The sequence below is a fragment of the Leuciscus leuciscus genome (genome assembly GCF_965113295.1).
Source record: "Leuciscus leuciscus genome assembly, chromosome: 11".
NCBI lineage: Eukaryota > Metazoa > Chordata > Actinopteri > Cypriniformes > Leuciscidae > Leuciscus > Leuciscus leuciscus.
The window spans coordinates 16,119,004-16,138,156 of record NC_138735.1 but is presented as its reverse complement, the minus strand read 5'-3'; the positions used below and the strand labels follow the sequence as shown (position 1 = coordinate 16,138,156).

The 19,153-nt window shown below is 36.1% G+C and overlaps 3 protein-coding genes across 4 annotated transcripts; 2 read left to right on the top strand and 1 right to left on the bottom strand.

Annotated features, from left to right (window-relative positions):
- Nucleotides 1-821: 821 nt before the first annotated feature.
- On the bottom strand, nucleotides 822-2,678 carry eloca (elongin C paralog a). Of its 2 annotated transcripts, none has more exons than XM_082183631.1 (4): nucleotides 2,598-2,678; nucleotides 1,778-1,805; nucleotides 1,416-1,559; nucleotides 822-1,278 (listed from the first exon to the last, which is right to left on the bottom strand). In XM_082183631.1, exons 2-4 carry the CDS (start codon nucleotides 1,779-1,781, stop codon nucleotides 1,088-1,090), a joined length of 339 nt encoding a protein of 112 aa, XP_082039757.1. In that variant the 5' UTR covers nucleotides 1,782-1,805; nucleotides 2,598-2,678; the 3' UTR covers nucleotides 822-1,087. The 2 variants fall into 2 exon arrangements, with proteins under 2 accessions (XP_082039757.1, XP_082039756.1); XM_082183630.1 differs by having other exon boundaries at nucleotides 1,416-1,562; nucleotides 2,598-2,676.
- Nucleotides 2,679-3,906: 1,228 nt separating this feature from the next.
- Nucleotides 3,907-14,222, top strand: dcaf11 (ddb1 and cul4 associated factor 11). The gene is made up of 15 exons (XM_082183526.1): nucleotides 3,907-4,118; nucleotides 5,184-5,370; nucleotides 5,515-5,642; nucleotides 6,323-6,441; nucleotides 6,683-6,747; nucleotides 7,041-7,141; nucleotides 7,955-8,101; nucleotides 8,195-8,249; nucleotides 10,314-10,382; nucleotides 10,636-10,693; nucleotides 11,177-11,362; nucleotides 12,161-12,314; nucleotides 12,437-12,589; nucleotides 12,678-12,784; nucleotides 13,326-14,222. Exons 2-15 carry the CDS (start codon nucleotides 5,195-5,197, stop codon nucleotides 13,431-13,433), a joined length of 1,626 nt encoding a protein of 541 aa, XP_082039652.1. The 5' UTR covers nucleotides 3,907-4,118; nucleotides 5,184-5,194; the 3' UTR covers nucleotides 13,434-14,222.
- A 1,553-nt stretch (nucleotides 14,223-15,775) lies between these two features.
- LOC309509846 (uncharacterized protein) lies at nucleotides 15,776-18,329 on the top strand. Its single transcript, XM_082184811.1, has 3 exons — nucleotides 15,776-17,600; nucleotides 17,786-17,949; nucleotides 18,139-18,329. The coding sequence occupies exons 1-2, from the start codon at nucleotides 17,016-17,018 to the stop codon at nucleotides 17,816-17,818; spliced, it is 618 nt and encodes a 205-aa protein (XP_082040937.1). The 5' UTR covers nucleotides 15,776-17,015; the 3' UTR covers nucleotides 17,819-17,949; nucleotides 18,139-18,329.
- The last annotated feature ends 824 nt before the right edge of the window (nucleotides 18,330-19,153 follow it).

Sequence of the window (19,153 nt, the reverse complement as noted above, 5' to 3'; positions counted from 1 at the left end):
TTAATCTGTTAATTAATGATTTATTTATTCATTATGAATAGTTGTAATTAATAAATATATGTTATTTTTAATAAATATAAATGTATTATTTTGTCACAGAAGAAAGTCACATGGGTTTGGAACGACTTGCTTTCAATAAACATTTTTTTTTTACTCTTTTTAATTTTAAATTAATTAATAATTGTTTATTAATATGAATAGTTATAATTAATAAACATCTATTATTTTTTGATAAATATAAATGTACATTATTTAATTATTCTGTAAAAAAAATTGTCAGAGCAAAGAAGGCCACATTTTGGCCACATTCAAAATACAGATTTAAAAAATATTATTTTAATTAATATTTATTTATTTATTTTGAATAGTTATAATTAATAAATATATATTCCGTTTTAATAAATATTAGTGTCTATTAATTCATTAGTTACAGAAGAAAGCCATCGGCTTGGAACAACATTTTAAGATATAGATTTTGTTATTTCTGGTGAAGTAAATTTTTTATTGTTTATTAAATATTAATTAATATTATTATTATTATCTATTAATACATATTAAGTCAACTAATTAATTATGCTGTGAATGAAGAAAGTCAGTAACCTGGGTTTAGTGTGACTTTCAACATTTTCTTTTATTTTTGGGTGATATTCTTTTTTATCAACATCCTTTTAATGTTACAATCATGCCATAATTTGAAGTATATATTAATATAAAAAGATATTTCCTTTACACCGTGTTCACTTATGCACGCCATTTTGTAATTTTTCTGCTGTAAAACAGAAAGACACAGCCAAAACAAAAAGAGGTGTGACAGTGATACATTTGGTTCATCCACATTTATTCCTTGTGCGAGACTAGGACAACTCCAAACGACTTGCAAATACAAAATGAATGTAAGACATTTAAAAACTCTGCATACAAAACAAACTATCTAGTCATTTCAAAGTACAACATAACAACAACAAAAAACTAAATTGATCAATAAAGCGAAACATTTATAAATACACACTCAAAAATCATTGGAACATATATGGAAACCAAACGGCATGAATGTCGGTCACAGCATAACGCATACTCCTATTCCTATCTAACAGTCCAGGAAGTTCGCAGCCATGAGCAGTTCCAAGGCAATCTCAGGAGCAATGGGGAATTCTGGGATTTCTGTTGAGCTGTTGGTGTAACGCACTTTATAGGTAAAATACATGCAAACTTTGGAGAGAACATGAGACGGGATCTCCCGGAAGTTCACCTCATTGGTTTCATTTTCAGCAAACTGACCTTGAAGTAAACATGCAAAATGTTAGAACTTCCTCCTCCTAATCAAATATCACACACAAAAAAAAAATGGAGTGATGGAAGAATTCCACAATAAACAAATGCTATTTCATCACAGCAGGATTTTGAACCATACTCACCAGGTCCGCTCAGCATAGCCTTGATTGTGCCAGAGGTTAACGCGTGCTCTCGCTTCACAATAAACTCTTGCCCGTCTGAAGAGATCAGCTTTACATACATGGCATCTGGGCCCTCACAACCACCATAAGTCCTATCTTCAATATCTGCTGGAAAATGTTATTTGAACACTTTAGGGGGAAATGGAAGCTAGACCGACTCAAGCATATGAGCAAATTTACCAGAACAGATCATTTTAAAAGAATGAATGGATTATTCATTCGATGATGAGGATCCAACCATTAAAAGCATCTGCAAACAGCACACAAGCTGATCGAGATATTACAGTTTCCTATTTGCAAATAAATTAAAGTCCAATACAAACCCATTGTTTCACAGGCACTGTGTAATTCCTGCAAACAACAGAACAAAACATTAGGATTATTGCATATATATATAACCTATATAGGTTAAGGGATAAATTATTATTAGTCAGCATATGAGAAGGAGAGAGAAATAGAAAGTAGTGAATTTCAAACAAAATTATGAGATATTGTATGATGACGAGGCCGAATCCTTATTCGTTTTTTTGGTAACACTTTACAATCAGATTTCATTAGTTCATATTAATTAACTACATTACTTAACATGAACTAATAATGAACTGCACTTCTTCAGCATTTATTAATCCTCGTTAATTTCAACATGTACTAATACATTATTTCAAATCAAAAGTTAAACATTAATTAATGCACAGTGAAGTAACATAAACAAACGATAAGCAACAGCACTATTTTTTATTAACTAACGTTAACAAAGATTAACAGATAACAAATGTATTGCGCATGGTTAGTTCGTATTCGTAATAGTTAATACATTAACTAATGTTAACAAATTAAACCTTATTGTTTTTTACTTATTAACGCGTGAACAGTAACCAAAAACCCTCTTAAGTCATCCCAAAATATTGGCTAGTTTATGTAATTATTCTCTTTTGCTGTACTTGGTCATTTCATATGTGTGCTTATTCTTCATAAACAGTCTCATAAGAGAACATTGTCACGGTCGAAACAGTAAATAGCAGGGTTTTTTAAACAAATAATTTTGAAAACGATAAATCGCAATATCATATCGTTTTTTCTCTGAGTGGATCAATTAATATAATTCTATATTGTGAGTAATAAATGTACAACTGTCACACTTACCACGAATGTAAAACAGTAAAACAAGTTGAGAAACACAGGCGCTGAGAACAACTGAACACTTCCGGTTCAAAAATGTGCCTCATAAATAAAAGTCCCCCTATGTGTAATTAAACCTTGGTGTGTGAAATTCAAAAATGAGATTTAATTTAGCATAAACTTAAGAAACATTAGAAATGAACTAAAATAACTTGAAATAATGATGTAATGTTAATATATTGATACAAGTAGTTCTAACAAAGGTAAGCTCAGAAAAGTCCAAACACACACTGCAGATTTAGTTAGTTAGTTAGTATGAGTAGGTAGGTAAGGTACCTTGAGGAACAAAGGTCAAAAACACAAACCGGTATTGAATATTCCTAAACCTTTACATAAAAATAATACATTCCAAATAAAAACAGATATATTACACTATAGGTCAATGAAACATACTACATCTAAAAAAAAAATTATGTAAAAAGGCCAGCAGAGGGTGCAAATTGTACCTATACTAGAAACAGAATTAACAACTAACATACATTTAAAAAAAATAGCCCTAATATAAAATCTATATAATTAAGAAATTTAGATATGATTTTTCCTTCTATACTTAGCATTATTAGTTATAATTTAAAACCGCATTTTCATGACTGTGCTCACAGTATTGTTGGTGTTGTTTTTTCCGTATGGATTTCAGTGAATATTTTGGACAATAAGTAAATAGGCGTAAATGTTCCACACAAATTTTATTTTTATTTTTTTATTTTTTCTGTCCCCATTATCCATGCTAGGGCAAAAAATAAAGATGCCGATCCATGTTTCTGGACTGCTTATAGTAGTCGGAAAACTATTCTGCTTCGATGCATCTCGATCTTATTTGGTAATTAGGCTGTTTAAAGCTAAAACTTATTTATGTTCTATGTTGTTTTTCCTGAATAATTGACAATTTATCTGTTTTAATTATTTTTTTATAGAACATACAGAAGGCTATATATGTTTCGTAGGGCTATATATTAAAGCTACAAATATGGTAGTTTAAGAAAGTTAGCAATTTTTTGTCAATTATAGCTAAGTGTAGTGTAGCTAGTTTCTCAGTTGACATTTTTGAGTAGGACACTGAATAGCACATTTGGATTTTTTGGGAACTTATTATGACAGAGCAAAAAAAAAAAAAAATGCTATTTCTTCCTATTTGTAGTATAGTGCTAAAGGTTTGTTGCTGGAAAATAAATATTTAAAAAATACACAGCTTCACTGTCAATGACCAACATTCACTTGTGTCAATGTACTGTTTCTATGATTTTTGTGTTTGCTCTGAGTGTGTCATGTGACCAGAGGAGTCTCGAGACCGTAAACAACATGGCGCGTTACGAACCAGGAGAATCTTGAAAACAACTCAGGGAAATAGAAGCGCTCAGGATACTGAATTCCCACGTTTACATGCTTCATTTTTGACAACACTATTTTGTGGTTATTTACCGAGGTTTTGCAGGAAGAAAACAAAGGAGTAAAAGAGCTGTCAAAGCGCTGTTATCAAATAAATTGGTAGGTGTCTCTCTTTTGTAGGTCGCTCACAGTATGCTAGCGTGAGCGCTAACTTATAAACAAAAGGTTGTTTTGGATGGATATTTAGTGTAATAAGGATGCTTTTACGTATTTTGCTTTTTTAAACTCTTAGTTTGTAAATATGCAACCACTATATGAAGTGTTCGCCCCATGTCAATTGCTGTTTTCAATTCTAGTCTGTCATTTTAGCATAGTCGGCTGTCAGTTATATCACGGACTTTTGTCAGCTGCATGTCAGCATTTGTTTACCTAATTTAAATCGCCTATTTAGTGTTAAAATTTCTCAAGACAAAAATACTGACACAACCCACAATAAATGCACTAAGTTAACGTTACATCAGTGTTCATTTTGTCGTGATATAGGGTGTATGTCCTCTTATTTGCAGTATTACTAAAATATGATGTTCAATATCTTTAAGGAAATCCTAGCATTATTTATAATATGTCTTGCTTCTTTATCTTGTTTTTTTAATTATTATTTTTTATAATTTGCTATGCTTTGTATTTTTCAAATCCACATCTCAGACTTTCTAAAGTCCTGTAGTGTACATCTTTCTATCTTTTTTGCACTCATTTAAGTACACTATCGTCCAGTAAGAAGTAAGATATTAATACGTTTATTCAGCAAGGATGCATTAAATTGATCAAAAGTGACAGTAAAGACATTTTTAATGTTGCGAACGATTTTTTTGCTTCAAAACAAATGCTGTTTTGTTGAACTTTCTATTAATCAAAGAGTCCTGAAAAATGTATCACAGTTTCCACAAAAATATTAAGCAACACAACCATTTTCAACATTGATAATAATAAGAAATGTTTCTTAAGCAGCAAATCAGCATATTAAAATGATTTCTGAAGAATCATGTGACACTGAAGAGTAATGATGCTGAAAATGTTTTATTGTTTGAGCGTATGTCATATTATTCACTGTATTACTGGTGTTCAATGTCTTTAAGGAAATTCTAGCCTTGTATCTTGCTTTTTTTATAATGTCATGCATTTGACTTTCTATATTGCTTATGGCTGAATAAATAATTTTTCCAGACAAGCAGTCTATGGGCTCTCAGTCCAGTTCTGGGATGTCCGGTCGGGGATCTGGTAACAACCCAGACCAGTCAGAACCCGAACCCAACCAGAATTCTAACCAGACTGGTCGCACACAGGCAGAGAGACAGTCAGAATCAGAAGAGGACGTTGACTTAGCTCAAGTTCTGGCGTACCTACTGCGGAGGTAAATATATACATAACCCACATGACATTTATTTGGAGATACCTTTGCCTCGGCTGCGTTTTGTACATGTTTTGCAACACTACCAGTTCCTCTTTTTTTATTCAAATTGATATTTCAAAGTGTTCCTTTTTTTCTCTAATATAGGGGCCAGGTGCGCCTGGTCCATGGAAGTGGAGCGACAGGCCTGCAGCTTGTGCAGTCATATTCAGACTCTGATGAGGACAGCGATGGGGCCTGGGATGGGCGGTTAGGACATCGATATGACCCTCCAGGTGAGGATAATTCACTCTATGCACATTTTCCTCCGCATTTAGCCCTTAGTTGCTACTAGCTCAGTGTATGGAAACTGTGAGGAAATTAAGCACAAAATGAAATCTTTAGGAAATGTCCCACAGCAGGACAAAGCGATATTAATATAACCCATGCTTACGCTAAAGGTATTTAATGCTTCTGGGACTTTGTTTGTAATATAATAAATAAATATAATAAATGTTATGTTTACTAAAGTTAATTATATATATGTTTTAATCATGACAACTCTTGGAATAGTTTAAGCATGTTATTGAATATGGCTAGGCAGATCTAGGCAGGTGGAGCTAGGGGAGGTGGAGGGTTTCAGAGGAACTCTGATAGCACTCTGTAGGAACTTACAGCAATATAACAACAAGCACCGAACCAGACTATTTAAATGTTGAGCAGTCAATCTCGGTGTGCACAGACTCCATTCCAGCCTTCGTTGTTATTTAGAAAAGTGAGGATTGTTTGCAAGGATATATTCAACCATTAATATAAAGAATCTAAAATAATCAAGAATAAGAAAAAAAAAGATTTAAAAATAATCAACAGCCTCTTTGGCCTAATTTTCAGTCTATAAAAGTGAGAAATGGTGCCATGAATACCATTGAATACACACTTCTCTGCTAATTTACTATGCCTTATAATTCTCTCTCAGTGGATGCCCAACCAGACACACAGGAAGTGGACCGCAGTGAGATCCACACTCAGATCATGCTTGCCACTGCTTCCTCAGGCTTAAAGGGCAGATACAGTTTCACACATATGCTGGCAGAGGTAAGATACTAAGATAGATGTTTATACTTGTATCTTTCATTTACAGGATATTTCTACCAACAATACAATGAGTCTGAGTTATTATAGTTATTAGCTATTTTATTTCTTATTACAGATTTGTGATTTTTCTGATAACGAATTCAAAAAAAAAAAATATTTTCACAAATTATCAAAAAATATGCATTGTTGAGTTCAGAAGTGTACAATTTCCTATAATCTAACTGTGTATTTCTTTCTAAAGCGGGAACAGGGACGTTGTCGTGGGTCAAGTTTTTCTCATGGAGAGTGCAGCCGTATCCGCTCACAGTAAGTGTAATATAAACGCTATGCTTCAACAATAATAGTGCATATTTTAAATAATATTCAATAGTGTCAGCGGAGTCAATAATATTGTTGATTATTAAGTGCAACACCCTTAAGTGTATGGGACACCTAAGGGCGATCTTAAGGGGTAATTACACTTAAGGTGCTTTATGCAATCGGGCATAGATACTCAGAGATACACTGGCACAGATGGTTTTATATTTCAAATTCTTTCTGCTTCTAAAACTTATCAGTCTTTGCATAACATGTAGTAATCCATATTTATTTCTTCATAGTTTCTTGCCAAATCATGTGGTATACAAGGACACGTATCAGCAGAAAGTTTTTTGTGGAGTCTACAGTGATGAGGGAAACATGTTCCTGTCTGCATGCCAAGGTGAAACTGCAATTCAAGACTTTGTTGTTAGTGTTTATTTTCTATGCTTAGTATTTTCCAAATGCACATCTCAGACATGTTCAAGTGCATAACAAAGCTCTACTAAAGTCCTGTAGTGTAAATGTTTCTGTCTTTAATTTGAGTTTATTTACACTACCATTCAAAAGTTTGGGGTCAGTATTCAAAAAGGATGCATTAAATTGATATTAAAATAAATTGTTATTAATTGATGACAATAAAGACATTTATAATGTTACAAAAGATTTATATTTCATATAAACTTTATACTTATCAAATAATCCTGAACAATCCTCCAAAATATTAAGCAACACAACTATTTTCAACTTATAATAATAATAAGAAAAAATTGTGATGATGCTGAAATTGAGCTTTTCAGGAATAAATGACATTTTACAATATATAAAAATTGAAAACAGTTATTTTAAATAGTAATAATATTTCACAATATTGCTGTGAACGCAGGCGATCGACACATGCACTCTAGAAAGTTTAATCTTTGTCCAGTGTCTGTGCTATTTTTCTCCAGAACTAACGACTGATAAAATGTCTTTGTATTCTTTTAAACTAAAATTGCAGCTATCTCATATTAACCCCTTTTCAATGTCTTTTGATGTTGCGGACTCCGATATTTTGTTGTTGTTGTTCGGTCTCTTTAGGTCAGTTTTCTACTTTGAAACGATGGCCCAGGCTAAGAGACCTCTTTCAAAAACATTTAATAAGTCTTACTGACTCCAAACTTTTGAATGATAGAGCATGTCTTATAACCTCTTTTTTCTGTCTCTGTTTTTATAGACCAGAATATCAGGTTATATGATACTAGTAGGGGTCGTTTTGCTCTAAAGAAGACAGTGAAGGCCAGAGACGTGGGCTGGAGCATTCTGGATGTGTGTTTTACACCTGATGCACGTTGTGTGCTTTACTCCAGTTGGTCTGACTACAGTAAGACAGGGACAGGTCACTTAAGCTGTTTTGTTGCCACTGCTGTCATTGACTGTTCTAATGCACATGCGTCTGTGCTCTCTCTTTCTTTAGTTCATGTGTGCAGTGTAGATGGAGACAATGAAACACACACCGCTCTGGACCTCAAGTTAGTGTTTCCTCATAGTACATTATAGCATTAAAATTCAGGTAATCACCGGTACGCTTCCTCTTCATGTGAGTGACAGACAGTAGAACAGATTTCCATAACCGTTCATCACAAAAGCCATCACATGACTGTGATGTGAGCTAACCAAAACTGAACACGCTGGCAAAGTGAAATCTGAAGGAAGTGTTGTAGAAATAACACACTTCAGGATAATAAAAATATAGCACTAAGAACTGGTATTTGTTGATTCTCGATATGTAAGAACAGCAACCCTCCTATATTTAAATTGTAATTAAAGTGTCATAACACCACTCAGATATGCTAATAATGTCAATAGATGACTTTTCCAGCGTGTCTTTTTGCCTCTCCCATTAAATTCACATAACCATTTTGACGTCTTCTCTCCATTGCATGACATTTAGTGACTATGCTGTGATAATGCTGTCATAATTGTAATATTATGCTTTTAGAGGTTTGGTCTTGCTCTGTTCATCCCCAAGTAAGGTAGAGCTGTGTGAATGGAAATACGTTCTTATGTTCAAAGATTTATATTTGTTTGTATTTGTTTCACTATGCAGTGGGGAGAACAAGTATTTGATACACTGCCGATTTTGCAGGTTTTCCCACTTACAAAGCATGTAGAAGTCTGTAATTTTTATCATAGATACTCTTCAACTGTGAGTGACGGAATCTAAAACAAAAATCCAGAAAATCACATTGTATAATTTTTAAGTAATTAATTTGCATTTTATTGCATGACATAAGTATTTGATACATCAGAACAGCAAAACTTAATATTTGGTACAGAAACCTTTGTTTGCATTTACAGAGATCATACGTTTCCTGTAGTTCTTGACCAGGTTTGCACACACTGCAGCAGGGATTTTGTCCCACTCCTCCATACAGACCTTCTCCAGATCCTTCAGGTTTCGGGGCTGTCACTGGGCAATACAGACTTTCAGCTCCTTCCAAAGATTTTCTATTGGGTTCAGGTCTGGAGACCGGCTAGGCCACTCCAGACCTGGAGTGTGTGTTTCGGGCCGTTGTCATGCTGGAAGACCCAGCCACGACCCATCTTCAATGCTCTTACTGAGGGAAGGAGGTTGTTGGCCAAAATCTCACGATACATGGCCCCATCCATCCTCCCCTCCATACGGTGCAGTCGTCCTGTCCCCTTTGCAGAAAAGCATCCCCAAAGAATGATGTTTCCACCTCTATGCTTCACGGTTTGGATGGTGTTCTTGGGGTTGTACTCATCCTTTTTCTTCCTCCAAACACGGCGAGTGGAGTTTAGACCAAAAAGCTATATTTTTGTCTCATCAGACCACATGACCTTCTCCCATTCCTCCTCTGGATCATCCAGATGGTCATTGGCAAACTTCAGACGGGCCTGGACATGCGCTGGCTTGAGCAGGGGGACCTTGCGTGCGCTGCAGGATTTTAATCCATGACGGCATAGTGTGTTACTAATGGTTTTCTTTGAGACTGTGGTCCCAGCTCTCTTCAGGTCATTGACCAGGTCCTGCCGTGTAGTTCTGGGATGATTCCTCACCTTCCTCATGATCATTGATGCCCCACGAGGTGAGATCTTGCATGGTGCCCCAGACCGAGGGAGATTCGGGCCCTTGAACTTCTTCCATTTTCTAATAATTGCGCCAACAGTTGTTGCCTTCTCACCGAGCTGCTTGCCTATTGTCCTGTAGCCCATCCCAGCCTTGTGCAGGTCTACAATTTTATCCCTGATGTCCTTACACAGCTCTCTGGTCTTGGCCAAATACTTATGTCATGCAATAAAATGCAAATTAATTATTTAAAAATCATACAATGTGATTTTCTGGATTTTTGTTTTAGATTCCGTCTCTCAAAGTTGAAGTGTAACTAATATGATAAAAATTACAGATCTCTACATGCTTTGTAAGTAGAAAAAACCTGCAAAATCGGCAGTGTATCAAATACTTGTTCTCCCCACTGTAGCCTATCAGGTATATTTAACTGCCATAGAAATGACTGTAGTTGTTCATGTTCAATGTTGCTGATGCTGACAGGAGTCTTTTCTTTTTTCAGTCCTGATGAAAGGAGGTTCTGTGTTTTCTCACTGACAGCGTCCACAGATGGAAAAGAGATTTTAGGCGGGTCAGTCCTTTAATAACTCAACGTTATTATTTATATTTGGATACTTTTTTCATGCATGTAGAGACTTCAAGTCACCCTCATTTATATAGCGCTTTTAACAATATAGATTCTATCTATCTATCTATCTATCTATCTATCTATCTATCTATTAATAAAAAGGCATAATAACTACCTACCTTACCTGGAAAAAATAAAGTGTATGTCTAAAATACTCTTCTACTCTTCCTGAAATACCTTTATCTCTATCAAACAGTGCAAACGATGGCTGCCTGTATGTGTTTGATCGCGAACAAAACAAGAGAACTCTAAAGGTATGGTTCACAAGTTGTGAAGTCGTAGAAGGAAAAAAACCTGCACCACAGATAAAATTTGTATTTAGAATATTAAAAAGTGACAAGAACCCTATCATCAGTAAATTAAAAATCAAAAAGGTTTTGTCACCTTTCACCTGCTGCACTTGTCACTTTTTCTCTTCCATTGGCATCTGAATTACAGCTTTATTTCCTTGGATTAATGTGCAAGATTTTTACCTTCTAATGGATCATTATTTCTTTATCAAAATAAGTTAGCTCTACTGTCAATCTGTTATAAATCTCAGCCATCCTGTGATCTTATTCCTTGCATAATCTTTACAGCTTCCCGGTCTCAGTGCATCAAAGCAAAGGTCTTTCGCTCTAAACTGAATGTGATCATTGATAAGCATGACAGATTTAGTGAGAACATTATCCAGACATTGCCCTCTGTAGAATGACTTGTGTATTTCTTTATTTTTTTTTTATCTCTTCGTCTTTCAGATTGACGCTCATGAAGATGATGTGAATGCTGTAGCATTTGCAGACAGTTCATCGCAGCTGCTGTTCTCAGGCAGTGATGATGCTCTTTGTAAAGTGTGGGACAGACGTACACTCAGAGAAGACAGACCACAGCCTGTGGGTCAACTGGCTGGACACAGAGATGGAATCACCTTCATACACAGCAAAGTATTATAGCAATCCATACTGTCATTGTCAAGACGCTGTGATTTACAATACAGTTATTACATCAACACACTGCACTATTCTTTTACTGGTGTAAATTATAGCTAATTTTTGTAAATCACCACAGTGCAATGTGCTCTACAGTTCTAGTTTAATGTAAAAATAAGTTTTCAACTTTTCAAATTGACATTCATGTTTAAAATGAATAATAATTAAACTAATTTAAACAACCTTTAAATAGTATTTAAAAAACAACTAATTTATTAATACATTTTAACTAAATTTTAAAACATGAATATTATTACTAATGTAATTATTAAGAATATAAGAATATGTGTCACTTAGAAAAGTGATTATTTACATTTTCTTTTTTTGAATGAATGAATGTACTGATTGATTGATTTCTGTATCGTATTATAAAGTGGTCCTGGTCCTCCATAAACATACACTCAAGATATCAGAGAAGCCTTTTGTTTAGCTACCTAATATTAAGCATTTATTTAAACTACATGCCAAAAATATGCGGACACACACTTCTAATTAATGGCTTTGACTATTTCAGTTAAACTCAGGTGCTTAAACAAAACAGTGGGTGTCCAGATACTTTTGGCCATATAGTATATGTCACAGCAAACAAGATGAAGGTAATTAAACAGTTAAAAAGCAGAACTGTTATCAAAAAGCTTCAAATCCTGTTGTACAGTTGCAGAACATCCCCTATTGCCCTCTAAATATAATTGCAATACATTAGTTGCTTCCCTTCAAGCACTTTTTAAGCAGCGTTTATATGTTGTCCTGAAGGGCGACGCTCGATACTTGATCAGCAACTCCAAAGATCAGAGCATTAAGCTGTGGGATGTGAGGAAGTTTTCACCCAAAGAAGGACTTGCGGCCTCACGACTCGCTGTCACACAACAGAACTGGGACTACCGCTGGCAGCAGGTTCCTCAGAGAGGTGTGTTAGCATGCTTGAGGAACTTTAATAGACCTGCTAGACAAACTGGTTTATTTTCAACCTTAATTGTACACATAAACACAAAGCTCCTGTTTTCACTCTTTTATTTTGTTGCCCTGCAGCACTAAAGAGGCATAAGCTGAGCGGTGACACCTCTGTAATGACCTACAGGGGTCACGGGGTTTTGCACACGCTCATTCGGTGCCGCTTTTCCCCTGAATTCAGCACTGGACAGAAGTTTATTTACACAGGCTGTTCAACAGGCAAAATCGTCAGTAAGTTGATAAAAAAAAATGCATAAAGTGTGAAATAGTCGTATTATTCGAATCTGCTTAATTTAACTTCCTTTCATCTTTTTTGTAGTCTACAATGTGTTGACGGGATCCGTTGAGTGCAAATTGTCCAATCATGACGCATGTGTGAGGGACGTCAGCTGGCACCCGTATCAAAACAACATGGTTAGCAGCTCTGTAAGTAAAACCCCTGTTTAATACTATTAGGGCTGTTACGACATGTGGACAATTGCAAAAATACGTCGATTTGCTTGGAATGCAAATAGTTGTGTGCCACGTCAAGTTCATATAATGCAAGAGACACACTGAACTGTATATTCATGAGGGGTAAATTACTCAAGGAGACCAAGAAATGATCCGAAGATTCACCGGAGCTACCATGAGGCATGTGGCTCAGACGTACTCTCTGCACTCAGTTAAAAAGCGTTTAAAGTTGTTGTTGGTTGTTTAAAATATCTGCAAATGAAGTGACGCTTTAAGACTAATTTATTTAATAAATAATCCTCCTGGTGTTATGGGATGTGAGGAAGTGATCATCATTGATACAGTGATATTTTAGGATTAATTGACTATCAGAAATCATCAATAGATTAATCGCAAAAATAATCATTAGATTAATCCACAAAATAACCATTAGTTGCAGCCCTAAATACAAAAAAAATGTAAGTGCATCAACACTGTACTCATTGGCGCTCTTTTCTCTTTCATGTTCGCTCAGTGGGATGGCGCCATACGTTTGTGGGAACACGCGCAGAACCACCCTCTGGACAAAGACAGAGAGAGGATGAACGTGGATGTGGTGGAGATGAAAACAAAAGGATTTTGATGACATCAGAGGTAGATGGTGCCGTCACTGCGGGAATGCGATGATGGAGGAATAAAGAGAAACGGGGGAAATAAATCACAAAAGACAACTAATTTTGTGCAGAGAATTTTGTAAAATCACATTGATATAGTGTCAGACCGGATCTTCAAGTGTTGTTTGTTTGATTCCACATTGCTCCCCCTACCGGCACAAAAAGATGATACAAATGTGTTTAAGCTAAAAGAATCATTGACATTTAATTAATGGACAGGGCGTTTTGTGATTTCTCTTTTACGCCTACTGTTACACCTCTTTTTCAGCTCGGAGGTGACCTTTTAACTGCAGGTTTAAGCTTTAGTGAAAGACTTTGTGTGAATTTCACTGATATAAAGGACGCATGATTTCAGACAGGCACAAAACAACTGCTTTGCTTGAAACATTACTGTACGGTAATATAGCAAAATAATTTAGACATAATGGACATGTTTCTAAAAGTGCAAAGAATTCTGGGAATAATTCTAAATATTGTAAGATATTTTATTGCTATTAATGTCCAGGATTTGATTTTGTAGTACAATGTAAAAAAAAGAAAAATTCTTTGTCAAAACTGATGTGTGTTAAAAGTGTGTGTGTGGAGATGTAGTCGTGGGTTTATGGGTGTGGGAGTGTGTTTCTTTATGCGTGGGAGCGTGTGTGCAAATATGTTTCTGTTGACAGAATGGTTTGATTTGTGTATGATTCAAGTGCATTTAGAATTCATTAAAACACTCAGAATTGTTTTACAAGAATAATTAAACTTATGCGCACAAATTTGTTTGGACTATAAATCATATCTCAAATATTTTCATCCAGCTGCAAGCAATATAGTCGGGTTGCATTTCAAGCCAATTTCTTATGTCCTACATGCAATCAAAATAATTTTTCAAACAATTTATTGGAAGGTCAGATTTTATGTACGCACATTGCCACAGTGTCTCACATAGTCTGTACAAGAGTTTGCCATATTGTAATGATAGTAGGTAAAGCTGAAGAGAACATGCTAATTTCTAAACTTGATCTGTGAACATATACAATACCGTTCAAACATTTGGAGTCCTTAAAATTGATCAAAAGTTACAAAAAATAAATTTACATTTTAAAATATATTAATATAGAAAATTGTAATAACATTTCACAGTATTACTGATTCAAATAAATGTAGCATTGGTGAGCATGAGAGGCTTCTTTTAAAAACCTAAAGGGGTCATGACATTGCCTTGGTCTTTTGACATATAAGAGGTGGGTTACACTTTAGATTAGGGTCCAATTCTAACTATTAACTACAACTTTTGCCTCAATAAACTCCTAAATACTGCGTTTTAATAGTTAGTAATGTAGTTGTACATTTAGGTACTGACTACAGACTTCAGAAGGATCCCAGCATTGGAAACGAGTGAATGGCTTACTTTAATGGCGTCCCACATCGCGTCAGAGGATATGTTTGTTCGAAACATTTTGTTTTGTAAACGAGGCACAGTGTAATTGAGATTTCGCAAAGAAACTCTTGTTGAAAGATTATAGGCAGTCAGCTGTATTATTGGATCTGACAGCAGCTTCAAGTTTTATATGGATAATGTTTTCAAAACACAACGTGACTAGCGTGCAATAGCGAGTTGAGTTGATGTTGATGGAGTTTATTAAGCAATAACGTTAGCCAATCAAACAGTGGCCATTTACTGGCAAGCCTTAAAGGAGCCTTCCCTCTAAGGCCCCCTGAAATCAAGATTTAAGTTTTTTAGCTTTTAGTATGAATATGTTAGGCTTAAGGTTATGAATAAGCTAGTGTGTTCCAAACCAATGACAAAATTCGCATAGGAGATATAAGCATTCAAAACTTACAGTCCCACACTTCCGCTAAAATGGATCATGGATTTTTATGACGTCACCGCGGACTTCAGCTTCTCATCACATCATCTGTCCAATCAAATGCTCTTTAGAATGTAAAGCGTCCCGCCCCCTATGCTATAAATACCACCTGGCTAAAAAAGGGAAGCGACCATGTTGACATGTCGCGGAGCAATATGGGTTTGTGCCAGGGTCGATATTGTTGCCACCACTTTTTTAAACAACTCGCGGCACGGATGTACCTAATACAAATAAATAAAACATCTCCAGTTAACTAGCAGGGCATTCATTTTCTTCGTTTGTCAAATAAGAGGTTCGTTTGTCCCTGTGTTCTAGCGCTGAAATGCTCGTTGCTATAAGTTGCATGAATGCAGTGTTCTCTTGTGGCTCGCGTACAGTCAAATTGTTATTGTACACATATATTGTATATATATCTTAGCATTGTATAGCAACCTAACTTTTAAATAAATATTTTACATTATTTGCATCTGAGTTATGCACATTAGTAAATAAATAGATTTTTTTTTTAAATGTAACTTTTCCAGTTTCATTGATTTTTGGATAATTTTTAATGACTCCCTTAGCCACCCTTGGCTCATCTGATGGACTGCCAATGGGCATACACTGTACAGCCAAATTTTTTTCGAAAACTAAAGGCCCAGGTATACTTTATTTTCTGCTTTCCGCTTCATCTCGCACCCAGTCGTGTCTACACAGCAATTAAGGGATGGACAAGTTCGACACATGCACAGCACAATTGCTTATTTATACTCTACAAGCAGCGCTGAGTTGTGTCAGCATTCTTTATTCTTCGTATGCATTATTGTACATGCACCGTCAGTGCGAACACAGAAATTGGGCTGCACACAGGTGTCCGTGGACCCTCAGATAACAAAAATTGCAGTGCGGACGACATTAGTATACGTTGGGCTTAAGAAGGTTCTTACTCAACTCATCTCTTCCTTTTCTCTTTTTTTCATAGTGTTTCACAGATATAGATTGCAAAAAGTATTGTTCACTTCTAGATCATCTTTCATCATCAAATTTAACATCAATATCAGTATGTCAACCATGCCCACCATTTTTGAGAGTGCAGAATTCTGCATCTGCATCTGCTGAATTCTCAGATGAGCTCAGTATGGTCCTTGCTGTGGGGCGGTGGTGGGCAATCATGGAAGTTTAGGCCCGATATCTGATGAGCCTGTGTATGGGGACCTCATCTCAGGCCAGTGTTGGGGAATAGTGGAGGCAGGATATACTTCATGCCCCACATCCCTGGTCTTCAGTGACTCATCTGAGAAGGCTCAGTACCAGCAATCAGGCTTCTCAAATGTTACCTGAAGACCACAAAGCAGTGGAGGCAGAAGAGGACGCAGGGAGCACCTTTTTCTGCCAGATCCACTCAGGGAGCATCTGTGCCCTCCAGATCCACACAGGGAGAATGTTTGCTCATCAGGTCCCAGCAGAACTAAAAAAGGGGACCACCCCTCATCCCTGGTCTACAGTGATGCATCTGAGAAAGCCCAGCTCTCAGGTTTCTCAGATGCAACACTAAAGTCCTCAGATCAGAGGAGAAAGTGGAGGCAGAAAAAGCCACAGATATCATCTGTGCCTGCTGAGTCCCCCCAGCAACCACCTGTGTCCATCGGGTCCTAACAAAGAGGATAACTCAAGATCCCTGAGCATCTGACAAAACATTTGCAAAAAGCCTCCTTTGAAATGTCCAAGCCTGTCAAGTCTCTACAGAGGACACCTGTGGCTGCCTCAAAGGTGCTTGCATGCTCCCCACATGGAGCACCCATGCCAGACAAGATCGCAGATAGGAGAAAACTAAAGATCCCTGAGCCACTGAAGCAGAAGCCTCAAGCTTTTCTGCAGGGCACACGCATGCCTGACAAGATCTCACAGAGGGAAAAACTAAACATCTCTGCTGTTGAGACGGGAGCAACTGCAGCAGAAGTCTCTAGCCCTTCTCTGAATATAGCGCCTGTCTGTTCCGCACAGGGAGCACCCATTATTGACAAGATCTCCGACTGCAGAAATCTTAAAAACCCTGAGCTGCTGAGACAGCATTTGCAAAATACACCAGTGCTTGTGTCACCTGCAAGCCTCAGGATTCCTAGGCATCAGAGGGAAAAGTGGGAGCAGCAGAAGAAAATCCCAAAGGGAGTGTCTGCGCCTGCCAATACCCCACAGAGAACACTTGTTCCACCGTGTTCCCCACAGCAACCTCCCGGGTCTCCCCAGGGAGTACCCATGCCCCGTTGGAGTAAGAGGGTGTGTCCATGGAGCACTGAAGCTTCTGTAAGTCCCTTCTATCTCTTGTTTTTACTTATTTTAAGATTTATTCAAAAAAGAAAACATTGCCTTTAACTATGCACATCAAAACGCTAAAAAGATTTAGACACCTTTAGATTTAGTCTAAGTAGCACGCATTGAACCTCCCCAGCAATTGCACGATTATACATGTATATCTGTTCCCTCAACAGGACAATTTAGGTCTGTGTCAGGCACCTCCATAAAAATTATGCGTGGAAATTGGCAACAAGGTGAAGCAGAATCTTAAACTGAGGAGCTACAACCATCAAGCCCATCAGATGACCACTTCACAACTGAACCAGAGAACTCAGAGGAGCCTTCAGCAAGAGCATTGGTTAGACCCTCTGATCTCTCAGTTTTACTTAGATTTAGAAATTATTAAACACTTTAGTAATTTAATCTGGGACGATAATCATATCGTTTTCAATTCGGACCCCTCATATTGAAATTGTAGAAGCAGTTTGGCTTTAGATTTTTTTTAAGAATCACTTTTATTTCACAATTATGTCTGTTTCTTCAACAGGACAATGCAGGTGTTGACCAGTCACCTCCACAAAATAAGCAGCGTATGTCAATCAAAGTCAAAGACCAACAGTCGGATCCAGGCAGCTTAGGGCAAATTGACTATTTATGCAGCATATTCACTAAATTTTGTGTAATTTCAAATATTTTATTTATAGTGTGTTTGTACGTGTTATATGAATGCATGTATAATAAAAATTAATTTAAAAAAAAAAAATAAAAAAAATAAACACACACACACACACACACACACACATATATATATATATATATATATATATATATATATATATATATATATAAACAATGTGTATTTATTTATTTGTTAATGACAAAACACATTAATTAGCACTGGTGTTATATAAACAGATCATTTTCATCTGTTGTCACTAGACTGATTAAATTCACGCACTAAGTCAAAGGATAGCATTGTAACAACATATGTAATTCCTATTTTCCACAATATATGGGTATATAATACAACTGATTCACTATTTCAGTATACATTTTCTTGCAACAAATACCCTGCATCCAAAACTTTACTTTTATTACTTTTACCTTATGTATAAAAAAAACAAAACAAAAAAACACCTATACTTCTTGCCAGATTCTTTGGTGCATTTATTTAGTGCATGTTTCACTGGATTTGTACAAAATGTGTACAATGTACAGAAAAACTGAATCTCTAAATATCTATTCATAAATATTTATTTCTATAACTTATGCCATATTATTATGCCGTTTGTTATTAGTGTTTTTAAAGGTTATTATCACTGTTATCTGAAAATTGATTGCGCTGTTTGCAAATAGGTTTTGAACTTTTGAATAATCCTACATACCAAATCCCTCCAACAGTGCAATTCATCATCTTGTCATAGAGGCAGAGCACACTGTGTACTTGCGCTCAGAATGAATCAATGTTAGCAAAGGAATGAACATCAGATTTAATGGAATCAGCTCTTTCCTCGTGGTTGAAGTGAACAAGAGTGTCCTGACCATATTACTGGTAAGAAAAC